Below are 12,901 nucleotides of genomic sequence, written 5' to 3'. Positions count from 1 at the left end.
CAATCTTTATCACTTCAAGGCTACTGTTGAATAGTAATTTGAACAAGCCTTCTCTACATCACCCCTCTCTGGGGGTGGTCACACAGTGAAATTGGCCCCAGGGCTCATTACACCCCAATGGACAGCCCTACTCCTAGGCCTCTCCCCTACCAGTGCTGATAACTCTAACCTTTAAAATAGTCCAGTGTAACAAGGGTGGTGTCTGGCATTAAGTTTGGCTTTTCTACGGTGGCTGTCCCCCCAAGTGGAGCTAAGCAATTTTATGAGATTATTCATGTGAAAACTAAAGTTATGATGTCAGAGAAAAGACCACTTTAATTATGGGTTGGCTTAGCTACCCAAAAGACTTGAGGCTGAAAACAGACTGCTCAGAGAAGTACTCATCTTGTGTAAATGGGATGAATCTTCTGTGATATTCTTAGATTAAAGTTAAGAGATGTTATCTCTTGAAATACCACAAAGATCAAGATTATAAAATAAAATTTCAGGACTGCCTCATGGAGAAGGCATTTTGATACTTGGAGTTAGAAATTAAATCTTTCTCCTCTTGTACATTAATAAGTCTTGAGCTCAACAAGATAGTTTACTTTTTTCCTCCTCCTAATTAGCTTTTCATTTGCTTGAGTTTTATCTATTTATTTATTTTAAGGATTTTATTTATTTATTCATGAGAGAGGCAGAGACACAGGCAGAGGGAGAAGCGGGCGCCTTGTGTGAAGACTAATGTGGGACTGGATCCCAGGACCGTGGGATCACGTCCTGAGCCAAAGTCAGACGCTCAACCACTGAGCCACCCAGGTGCCCCTGCTTGCTTGAGATTTAAATAAGCTTCTTATTTTAAGTAGTTTTAGATTTACAGAAAAGTTGCAAAGATAGTACAGAGAGTTTCCATATACCCTATATCCATTTTCCCCTATTGTTAACACATTACATTTCCATGGTATATTTGTCATGAGGGAATCCATATTGATACATAATTATTAAGTAAACTCTATATTCAGATTTCGCTAGTTGTCTCCTAATGTCCTTCTTCTCTTCCAGGATATGAAAAATGAGCTGTTTAATCTCTCCTAAATTTATTCATGGGAAAACCTAAGAGAGAAGACTCTAGAGTTCAAGCTTAAAAGAACTCAATTATTTAACTTGATGGATTTTCATAATCAATGTGCTGTTTCTCTTTCCAGCTACGCTACAAAGAAACATTTCAAAAGACCAAAGGAAAATATCACACTGTGAAGGATGCTCTCGACATTGTTTATCATCGCAAAGTCACAGATGACATTAGTAAAGTATGTCTCTATGTATTTCCAGTTGTGTAGGGCCTAATAACCTACCATCTTCTCTCTCTCTCTCTCTCTCTCTCTCTCTCTCTCTCTCTTTTTAAGTAGTCTCCGTTTCTTAAAACTCTAGAGAAAAGTAGGCTTTGTTATGTCAAACTTGGGTAAGACTTTATAGCTGCCTTTGTGTTTTTACCACAGGTGAAATACAAGGAGAACTATATGAGTCAGTTGGGAATCTGGCTGTCCATTCCTGATCGCCCAGAGCATTTCCACCATCGGGCAGTTACTGATGCAGTCAGTGATGTGAGTCTCAAAACTTTCTGTTTTTACATATAAATTCATATTCCCATATGACGTATGAAATCAAACACTGCATAAAAACTGATTAAACACTTGGCCAGATTTTAGATCTTCTGTATGGATGTTTAAATCCAAAAAAAAAAAAAAAAAAATCCCAAAAATCACTGCTAACTGAGATTTAACTTGGGGGAGAGAAAAATATATTCAAATTTATAAACCTAATTTTTCTTCCAAATGTATGATACCATAGTATGGGACTAGAACTGATACACTTCCTCTAGGAAATCAATGCTCATTTCAAAATTTCGCTCTCTCTATGAAAATATAGCTGCTGAGCTAATACACTTTCTGGGAAAAATATGCCTGTTAAAATTGAATTGCTTTAATTAGTATTAAAAATTAAAATTTCCATGTACGATACAACAATACACCATAAAATGAACAGAAATCAGTATTCCTGGAAACTTCTCTTAAATGATTGTTTTAATACTTTAGAATTCTTTATACTTCAGTAGTCAGAGCTTCTATTTGTTCTGCTTGTATTGATCTTAACCTACTACTATTTAGAGATAGGTTCTTAAAATTCTTTGATGATCTTCTTCTCCCAGGTAAAATATAAAGAAGATTTGACCTGGCTTAGGGGCATTGGTTGCTATGCCTATGATACCCCTGACTTCACTCTGGCTGAAAAGAACAAGACTCTCTACAGCAAGGTATATCTACTTCAAGAATAAGAACTACCTGCATTTAACATATTCCAGTGCCCACAGAGAGAATTAGTACTCACGAAATGGCTTTTCATGTACCCATCTCTATCCTAGCATCTAGACCTTGTAGTTGGAGTATGTACTGAACTGTTTACTTAGGAAGTTTCTTAGTACTGTCTTCACCGACTGTAGTCATTTATTTATATAATTTGAGTATGATAAAAAGTCCTCTTAGTATTTGCTACCATAGCCATAACTCTAATGGCTCTTCCAGAATTTCTTCCTTACTATGTCTCTGGGTAACTAACTTTGTTAAAGTTGACATGGTAACATACATAGTGGGATGATTTTAGTCCACAAACTTGATGTGTGACTTGAGGCAAATAACTGTTTTTTATGGCCTCATTTTCCTATTTACAAAGTAAAGCAGCTGGATGAGCTTCCCTTGAGTTTGAAATAGGTGTCAACAAATTTTTCTGAGAAGTGCCAGATAGTAGATATTTTAGACTCGTGGTCCACATTCATTCTGTTACATAGTCTTTGTTACAATCCCCTAAAATTGTAAAAAAAAAAAAAAAAAAAAAAAAAGGATCATGGAGTCATTTCAAAACAGTGGTTTAGATGTTAGCTCACCTCTGCTTTAAAATATGATTATCTAATTACTGGAAAGTTATTTCAAATTAATGGATTAAAAATGCCTTCAAGTTCACATGGAATAAAACAAAATAAAATAATAACCCTTATAATATATAGAAACAAAGAAGAAATGGATTTGTGTTTTTGCCTAGTATGGAAGATGGATCTAGTTGACATCTGTTCAACAAAGTACATACTGCGGGCTAGTTTTTAGGTATCCACATGGGTATACTTTCCACTGCCTTGGGAGACAAAGTAAATGTTCAGTCATTACTTGTTAGCCTCCATGAGTAAATTATCTCAGTTGTATATAGGATAAATGACGTCTCATTCTAAAGGTAATCCCAGCCTGCTCTCAAGTAACCACGTTCTGTTTTCTCTAGTATAAGTATAAAGAGGTATTTGAAAGGACGAAGTCAGATTTCAAGTATGTCGCAGATTGTCCAATCAATAAGCATTTCAAGTATGCAACGCAGTTGATGAATGAGGTATGTATGACTTGATCCAGCTAAGCCTATTAGGTTCCCTTAAGAAGTCTATGAAGTTGTTTGATTCAAACTCAATATATGAAATGACAGGAGAGTCGATTTAAACGTTGATTCAAGATAAAGATTTGGAAAGCCGCTTATAATGTCACCATTTGATGGGCTCTACCAAAAGCAGAGTGAAGAGACTGTCCAGAGTGATGTGAGGGCCCCACTGTCGTCATTGCCTCTCTTTGTACTGACATAGGATAGCACAGCCATTTGGGTGGCGAGAGGAGGAAGGTCAAGGATTTTGTTGATTTTTATCAGCTGAACTCCCTTAAATGTGATATTGTGTAGGGTTGGAAGACCCAGAAGCTCAAGGTTAATTTGGCATCCCTTAGGGAGGCCCAGAAATGGCGGTGGTTGGAAGGGCCAGCCCAAAGGGGAGAGCAGTGATTCGTGCTTTCACATATATTGCCACTGTTCCTCATACATCGGTGCAGAGAAGTATCCATTTGCACCCAAAATATCTCTTATGTTCTTATCCAGTCTTTCCTGGAACTGTTGCAATAATTTAAATTCAGCTTAAAATGGCCAAAATGAGCAAGCTATGAATTAACTTACTTTTGGATGGCTTTATATTTAATTTCCTATCCTTGGATTTTCCATGAATTTATGTAAGTCAAAAAGCAATGTTAGAAAACTAGCAAAATGTGTCTAAAAGTAAAAATGTAGCCACAGTATATTTATTTCAATATATGAATTTTTTGTTTTTGTTATTTTAAAATTTGATTTAGTTCATTTTCAGTCGATTTTCACATGGGATGACTAAAGAATTACTGTCAGCTTCCTAGGAAGACAATCTTGATATATTTTGTTACTGTTTTAATAATTTGCAAAGGATTTCCAGGATCTTTTATAATCAAATTCACTACCATTAGAAGACTGCTAGAATTTGCCCATGAACATGCTTTTTGAGTCTCACAGCTTTAGACAGTAAACCTGTAGCTTATCAGTGCCTTATTTAAGATACCATAAAGCCTAATATTGTCAGTGGCATCACATTTAAAGATAGAAGATGCGTAAACACAAGATAGTCCAATTTTGGTGTCGTCAATCAGATCTAGCCCAAGCCCCAGCCTTCTCCAGAAGGCTGAGCTTCACTTGACTCTCTTTACCTCTGTATTACTACCCTGGATGCTTTGGAAGCCCACCCTTAGAAATGACCTGTTTCTGGCTCTCTGGAGTGTTTATCTTGGGACATTTCTGTGTAGCCTTGAAGTTGTACTCTTGCTATAATTTGATATGATGTTTGAGCAGAAAAAATACAGAGCTGATTATGAGCAGCGGAAAGATAAATACCACCTGGTAGTCGATGAGCCTAGACATCTGCTGGCTAAGATCGCAGGCGACCAGATCAGTCAGGTACTGTGATGGGGCTGGCTGGACAGCCCAGGCAGGACTGTGCTCCAGATTTCTCATGAGATGTCGTTCCGTCTGCCGCAAGGATGTCATAGGTTCTGCCTATGATATTGGGATGTTCCGTTTCAAAGTATCTGTCTAGCCACCCAAAGAGCCCACGAGCTGTTTGAGTGTGCCAGTGCATGCTCTGTGTCCTCACATGTGCGGCGGTGAAGATAAAAAGCATTTGACTATGCTGAAAAGTCATGGTAGCCGGTCCTCCCACCCTTTATTTTTCTCGAGGGTCTAATTGGAAACTGCACATTGGGTTGTAAACACGAAACCAAGACACAAGTTAATGGGAGGAAGGAAGACAGAACTGCTTGGTGTCTTCTCCACTCCAGTGATGTCTTCTTCCCTGGAAGGCAGTGTCGTGGGACCAGCTCTACGGGTCCCCGTTCACCGGGTTATGGTTGCTCAGCCACGAGCATCGCGGTCATTCTGCGTTGTGCTCTAACATATTTAGTGTCTTCACCCGTGTGTATATTTGAGTACACAGAGTGTGTGTGCCTACATCTCTTCACTCAGAAGTGATGGGGATATAGAGCCATGTCCTCTTCTGTCTTCCTAAGTCTCTTCTGTGCTTCACTGCTCTTTGCATGAACAGAGAAAATATAAATCTAGTGCCAAGATGCTTCTGAAACAAGGATGTAATGAAATTCTGCGTCCAGATTTGTTGACTGCCCTCTACAACACACACATGTGGAGCCAGGTAATGTCTGAGACGATGTGAAAGAGAGATTGAGAAGCCTCGAGGGCGCTCACTCTTAGGCTTTCCTTGATTTCCTTCCCTGCTCCCTGCCTGAACTGGTTTCACAAGATAAAGCTGCATAAATATTCATTCCTTATAAATGAACTCTAGCTGGGGCCCTGTGTGGTGATGCAGCAGCTGTCATCTGTACATCATCTAGCAAGTCCTAGTAAGACTGTTTCAAACTTTATCTCCTAATTGGTGTACCGTTAATTTTAATTTTTTAAATATTTACTGCAAAGAAATGGAGACCTTACAGATTGAGGATCTTAGGTAAGTTTAACGGCATCTAAAATATCTGAATAATGTTTTCATTTAATATCAGCGATCACTACCAGTGTACCAATAGGGTGGGGTCTCAGGGCAGCTCTTCAAATATGGGACTTATTTATGGCCCCTTTTGAGTTTGGTGCTAATTTGCTAGGTTATTTCCAGCATATCTGTCCTCATACCACTTGCTGGTGATGTTGCTGGTGACATTGCCTTCCTACAAGGTCAGTTGAAGGGCACACCAGCACTTTTGCATCACATGCTGAAGGGAATATTTGATGCAACAACAACAAAAAAACAGTGATAATTGCCTAATTTACCAAATGTCAATAAAATGCCGTAGTTCCCATGTGAAAAAAGTTTTTGATTTTTTGTATTAAAACCTCATTTTATCACTTTTTTGATGCTAAATCAACACATGAAATGAGGGGCTGAGGTCTCCTTAAGAACATCTTGTTTGCCTGAACTAGTTCCTTTGTCCTGATTTGATTATCAAATAGTTGTGCATGAAATTTCGTTGTGCTCTCGTATCTGTAATGCTTGAAACAGCTTGTGTGCATGAGAAAGCTCATGTCTTAGAAATTGCAAAAATGAATGTCTTTTTAAAATGATAAATACTTTAAACCATATATACTCATTTTTCATCATATATCTGTTTCATCTTCGACATGGATACAACCTTAAGCCATTATACATATTTGCAGCATATTATAAGTGAATCATTCCCTGTTGGAGTCCAGAGAACAAGAGTCGGGCTCTGGCTCTGGGATTCATTCTTTCTATATGTGTCCCTTAGTTTTCTTAACCTCTCTGGGCCTGAGCTTCTGATATAGACAAGTATGGAAAATATAATTTATGATCATTGTTTGCCCACTCCATTACACTATTGCTATTGAATACAGTTTTATATTAAGCATTTGTTAGGATTAAAAGAGAAAATATGACAACATGCCCCACATGTGTGGCTTATCTAATAGTCCTGCTGTTTGCTGTGGGTCTCTCTTGAGAAAATTAGATTCCTTAAAGCCCTCTATTCTACTTCAAGTTAACTTGTTCTTCTCTTCTACAATTTAGATCAAGTACAGGAAAAATTATGAAAAATCAAAGGACAAATTTACCTCAATTGTGGATACTCCAGAACACCTGCGTACTACAAAAGTCAACAAACAAATTAGTGATGTAAGTGCAAGAAACACTGAATGGATTCTCAAACTCAGGGAGCATTTGGAAATGTGGAGGGACAGGGATCCCTGGGTGGCGCAGCGGTTTGGCGCCTGCCTTTGGCCCAGGGCGTGATCCTGGAGACCCCGGATCGAATCCCACATCGGGCTCCCGGTGCATGGAGCCTGCTTCTCCCTCTGCCTGTGTCTCTGCCTCTCTCCCTCTGTGTGTCTACCATAAATGAATAAATAAAATCTTTAAAAAAAAAAAAAAAAAGAAATGTGGAGGGACATTTTTGACTGTCACAATGTCTGGAAGATTCTACAGCCATTTAGTGGGAGGGAGGCAGGGTTATAAAATATCCTGCTGTCCTCACGACTCTTATAATAAAGAATTATTCCAACTAAAGTGGAAGACACCCCAATTTAGACTTTATGGAATTTTCTTTCCTTTATGCACACTCAGAAACATACAAAAATCTTTGCATTTATATTTTAAATTACATCATATTATAAGTTGAGATGCACAATATTGTCTCCTTCTGCTTTTACTTCTCCCTCAGATACTTTACAAATTGGAATACAACAAGGCCAAACCCAGAGGCTACACAACAATCCACGACACACCCATGTTGCTGCATGTCCGAAAGGTCAAAGATGAAGTCAGCGATGTAAGTACCAGAATGGGGGATCCGTGGGTGGCGCAGCGGTTTGGCGCCTGCCTTTGGCCCAGGGCACGATCCTGGAGACCCCGGGATCGAGTCCCACGTCAGGCTCCCAGTGCATGGAGTCTGCTTCTCCCTCTGCCTGTGTCTCTGCTTCTCTCTCTGTGTGACTATCATAAAAAAAAAAAAAAAAAAAAAAAAAAAAAAGGTACCAGAATGGCGTTGCAGCCCCTCTCATCTGGGGCTCTTTCTTACTTGATATAGTGAACCCTGAGGAATAGGTATCTATTCCTATGTAGCAATCACCTTAAAACTTAGTGGCTTAAAACAAAAATCACCCTTTTTAAAAAAAAATTTTTTTTTGCTCATGTTTCTGTGAACTGACTAGGCACAGCTGAATGGATCCTCTGTGCCATGGGCTGTTGGCAGGCAACTGAAGCCCACGTGGGCCAGGACATCCAGGATGGCTCAGTCCCATAGCTGGCCCTGATGACAGCTGTAGGCTAGGCCGCTGACTGTTGTATAGACGGGAACCCCTGTATGTGGCCTTTTCTGTGTGGTCTGTACATCTCACGGCACAGTAGAGGGTTCCAAGAGGCTGGAGTAGAAGCTGCCAGACCCGTGAAGGGCTACTCTTAGAATTAACAAAGAGCAGCTTCCCAGCCTTGAGGATGACCTGGCTGGGAGGGGGCCCAGGCTGCTCAGGCCGGGTGGCTGGGCCTGGAGAGGCCAGCTCGTCCACTCTGGACGGTGTCTCAAGAGAGGAAAGGCCCGGGCGCCAGGGACACTTGCTCCCCACTGCCACCACGCTGTGCTAGGTACAGTGACTCACAGTGAATCCCAGATTCAAGTGATGAAGAGCTCAGTGCCACCTTGGATGAACAAATGGCAGGGTCACGTTATAGAGAAGACGGGAGAGGGCGGATTGTGGTATTGTTGAGGCATTTGAAAAATGCAGTGTGCCATGAACACTGCTAATATTCTGTAAGCTTCATCTTGACCCAGAGGAACGAGATAGCCATTAAATTAGAATACTCTGAATTGGAGGAGAAATTATATTAATAAATTTTCAGATATATAGCTAGATTCTAACTGAAAACTATCTCCATTTTAGCTTTAAAAAATAGATTAAAAATTTTAAAGAACTCCATGGCTACGTGGGTACAAGGAAGAACAGCATAAGGGCAGCTGTAGAATAGCTCACCCCTACCCCAAAGCCTTGACTATGGTTGGTGCACAGGAATTTTTTGGTAGATATATGTTCATACTGTTGGCCCTGAGTTGCCATGAAAAATATTTTAAAACACCTAGTGTATTGTTTATGAAAGCAGAATGTATAAAATATTTTTTAATATGTTTATGTTAAGCAATGGCACTTCAAATGTAAATATCACTTGTTCATAAATATCAGATCATTTCTCTGGAGCAGCCCATTCCCTCTCATGCTAGAAAAAGGTATAGCATTTATGTGTCCATTTCTCCAGACTTCGATTATAACAATAACCAGAGATATTGATGAAAAATATGGATTACCAGCCTTTCCCCTAAAGATACTGATTATTAGGTCTATGGCAAAGTGCAGACAACTATGATTTTTATGATTCTCTGGGGCTTCCTTAGAACAGTTTTACTTTCACACTTAACCACGTTAAAACCTAAAATCTGGGGCCCCTGGGTGGCTCAGCAGTTTAGCTCCACCTCAGCCCAGGGCATGACCCCGGGGTCCTGTGATCGAGTCTCGCATTGGGCTGCCTGCAGGGAGCCTGCTTCTCCCTCTGCCTGAGTCTCTGCCTGTCTCTCTGTGTCTCTCATGAATAAATAAATAAAACCTAAGTAAGTAAATAACCTAAAATCCCTGGGGCACCTGGGTGGCCCAGTAGGTTGAGCATGCGACTCTTGGTCTCCACCCCATTCGTGATCTCAGGATTGTGAGATCGAGCCCTCGTTGGGGTCCATGCTTAGCGGGAAGTCTGCTTGAAGATTCTCTCCCTGGGCCCCTCCTTCCACTCTCTCCCTCCTTCTTGGTCTCTCTCTCAAATAAATAAGTAAAACTTAAAACCTAAAATCCTCTGCAACAAGTAGTGAGAAGGCCCCAGCAATGCCTCAGGCCCTGTATTTAAGAGTAATAGAAGGGGGTGAAGCTAGAAATGCCAGGCCCAGGATGGGGTAGGCCCGCAGAAGCCAAGCCTTCCCTGTCTGTCTGTCCCATCCAAACCCACGCATGACCCAGCTTGCTAGGTCTGACTCTAGCAATAAGGGTAATCGATGTCCTCCATCAGTTCTTTCACTTGTCAAATACTTATTGGTACCCAGTCCTTGCCCTCAAGGGGTCCAGCCCAGTGGAAGAAGACTGGTTAAGTACGGAGTTACGACATGATTTGTAACAGCCATTACTGTGGGGGCGCAGATGGAGGACAAGACTAACCCCATGGCGGAGGCAGTGGGGGGAAGTTTCTCCTCCATCAGCAGTTTTCAAGGTGTTCTAAGCTCAGGATTTTCTGAGTTGGGGAAGAGACCACACACGTGGCCCTTTCAGTCAAGCCTGGGAGACGTAAATCCTATGGTGACACTGGGGGACATACCCAGTGTGTTCTGGGGGAGCTAGTTTTTAAGATCTGAGACTGGAAAGTGCGTGGCTGCATTTCTTTTCTTCACAGCAGATTTAGTCCTCCTTACAAAACGTGTACTGTAGTCATGGTTTTAGTTTCTTATTTTTTTAGTGTTTAGTAGGCTGCTATAAAAATTAACCTCGTCACTGTGCTTCCTCCCACAGCTGAAATACAAAGAAGTTTACCAAAGAAATAAGTCCAACTGCACCATTGTGCCAGATGCTGTTCACATCAAAGCAGCGAAGGACGCCTACAAGGTCAACACCAACGTAAGTTCCAGAAACCTTCCCAAGTCTAATGGGGGGATTCACCAGCTTCTGCAGGACACGTGACCTCCTTTTACGTCTCTTCCAGTGATTGAGCTCCAGTGAGTCTGGATCATGGGTTAGGATCCAGGAACATAAATGACCCTGGAATCTAAAAGCAGCCTTTGGTTCTGAGGAGAACGGGGAAGAGCCAGGGTGGCTAACCCCATGCCCCAGGTGGCACACCCCTCAGCTCCTCAGCTAGGTGGCCGAGAAATAGATTTAATTCTGGAAAGGTCACATTTGGAAGGTGTCTCACCATCTCTTCATTCCCTCCACCCTCTGTGTCTTCCTCTTGCCCTGCTCTATAACCTGCTGCTTCTGGACAGCACGCACGTTTTAGTCACTTGAGGCTGTCCAAAGTTGGCCTGTGTCTTTCTCCTGCTCAGAGTTCTCTGTGCAGACGTGTGCGTGCATGTACACACGCGCATAGGACGACACCTTAAAGCCTCTACCACAGAAATATTTTTGTGCATTTCGATGAGTAGAAACTTTTAAAAAATATGTAAATGGTTAAAAACAGAACCATTATAACCCAACGAATGCCCACGAGTGCCCGAGACAACATCTCCTAATCAGGACAGCAAATGCCTTCCGGTATGTAGGGTGGGAGGAAGCTCACAGGAGTCCCGCGGATGGATTGAGGGGTTGGGCAGCAGGAGGAGCGGGTGAAAAGGCAAATGCAGCGCAGCGTCCGATGCAGAACCTGGGCAGTGGGTGTAGGGTGTCCTCTAGGATTCTTGTAGGGGGAAAACTCAGGGCATCAAAAGCAAATCTCGTGAAAATCTCATCAGAAGCATGCAGATTTTATGGTAGAGCAAATTATACCTGACAAAGCAGGGAGGAAAGGAACGTGCTGATACTGCAAGGAAAGGAACGTGCTGATACTGCAGGCTCCTCCCAGGACACTCCAGCTAAATCCGTGTGCTCCTCTGCCTCCGACTTGGCCCCAGGCAGCCAACCGCCCAGCTCGGGTGAAGGTCCAGGAAGGGCCCAGCCCCTCTGAGGCCGGTTTGCCTTCCAGCTCCTCCGAGTACTAGCTGCCTCCCCACAGGCATTTCATTGAACCCTCTGGATGGTTTCGGGCAGTTGTTGAAAAGATTGAAGAGGTGGGGGGATCCCTGGGTGGTGCAGCGGTTTGGTGCCTGCCTTTGGCCCAGGGCACGATCCTGGAGACCCGGGATCGAATCCCACGTCGGGCTCCCGGTGCGTGGAGCCTGCTTCTCCCCCTGCCTATGTCTCTGCCTCTCTTTGTCTCTCTCTTTGTGTGACTATCATAAATAAATAATAAAAAAATTAAAAAAAAAAAGATTGAAGAAGTGAGAGTGGTGAGGCTCAGGAAAGTGCCTGGTGTTCAGGAAACACTGGGAATTTATGATGTAAACGGGAGCAAGCCTGCGTGTAGCTACAAGTTAAGTCCTTGGCTCTGAAGATGGTAAAGCCGTGGGCGGAGGGGGGCGTACAGTCATTTCACCCCCAGGCCTATGACACGTGTAGCCCCTGTTGTGAGACCTCACAGTCCCCTGAGATGACCTAAGTGGCTGACCGGTCGCACCACTTGCACGGAAGTGTTGACCGGGGCTCCGTCCTGCGCCCGTGGGTCGTGGCCGCATGCAATGCAGGCCATGTCCTTCTGCCATGCGCGGTTCCGAACCCAGCCCCTGAAGGGAATGGTTTCTCTCCACCTCGTTCCACGCAGCTGGACTACAAGAAGCAGTACGAAGCCAACAAGGCCCACTGGAGGTGGATCCCCGACCGGCCAGACTTCATCCAGGCCGCCAAGTCCTCCCTGCAGCAGAGCGATGTGAGACGGGGCGCAGTCGGGCGGGGGCTCACCTGGAGGGGAACACAGGGAGGCCTTCCCGGGGCTGCGCGAGCCCCTAACTCACCTGAGCTCGGGGGGGGGGGGGGGGGGCTCGACCTGCCTCCACCGGCCTCCCAGCTGGGCCGTGCACCTGCTGCACAGTCCTCGGGGAAATGGGGGTGAGCAGGCCGTGGGGGAGTCCTGGCTGTGGGGCTGGGGAGTGATGGGGGGTGAACAGGCTTGGGGGGATGTCCTGGCTGCAGGGCTGGGGGGAGACTGGGGGTGAGCAGGCCGGGTATGGTGGGGTCCTGGCTGTGGGGCTGGGGGGGATGGGGGTGAGCAAGCCGGGGGGGGGTTCCTGGCTGTGGGGATGGGGGGAAAGCAGGCTGGGGGGATGTGGGGGGATGGGGGTAAGCAGGTGTGGGGCTGGGGGGGGTCGGGGGTGAGGAGGCTGGGGGGTGGTTTCTGGGCTGGGGGGAGTGCCCA

At 43.7% G+C, this 12,901-nt stretch overlaps 1 protein-coding gene across 1 annotated transcript in view; it reads left to right on the top strand.

The window, feature by feature from the left end:
- NEB (nebulin) overlaps window positions 1-12,901 on the top strand; it is a 200,923-nt gene that overhangs the window by 153,972 nt on the left and 34,050 nt on the right. The window contains 10 exon segments of the mRNA XM_049097113.1: window positions 1,185-1,289; window positions 1,479-1,583; window positions 2,189-2,293; window positions 3,307-3,411; window positions 4,711-4,815; window positions 5,459-5,563; window positions 6,947-7,051; window positions 7,596-7,703; window positions 10,471-10,575; window positions 12,311-12,415. Of these exon segments, the coding sequence (XP_048953070.1) occupies window positions 1,185-1,289; window positions 1,479-1,583; window positions 2,189-2,293; window positions 3,307-3,411; window positions 4,711-4,815; window positions 5,459-5,563; window positions 6,947-7,051; window positions 7,596-7,703; window positions 10,471-10,575; window positions 12,311-12,415 (1,053 nt within the window).

The sequence above is a fragment of the Canis lupus genome, chromosome 19, assembly GCF_003254725.2.
Source record: "Canis lupus dingo isolate Sandy chromosome 19, ASM325472v2, whole genome shotgun sequence".
Taxonomy (NCBI): Eukaryota; Metazoa; Chordata; class Mammalia; order Carnivora; family Canidae; genus Canis; species Canis lupus.
Note: the sequence above shows the minus strand (reverse complement) of the source record. Positions and strands in the feature narration are given on the sequence as shown.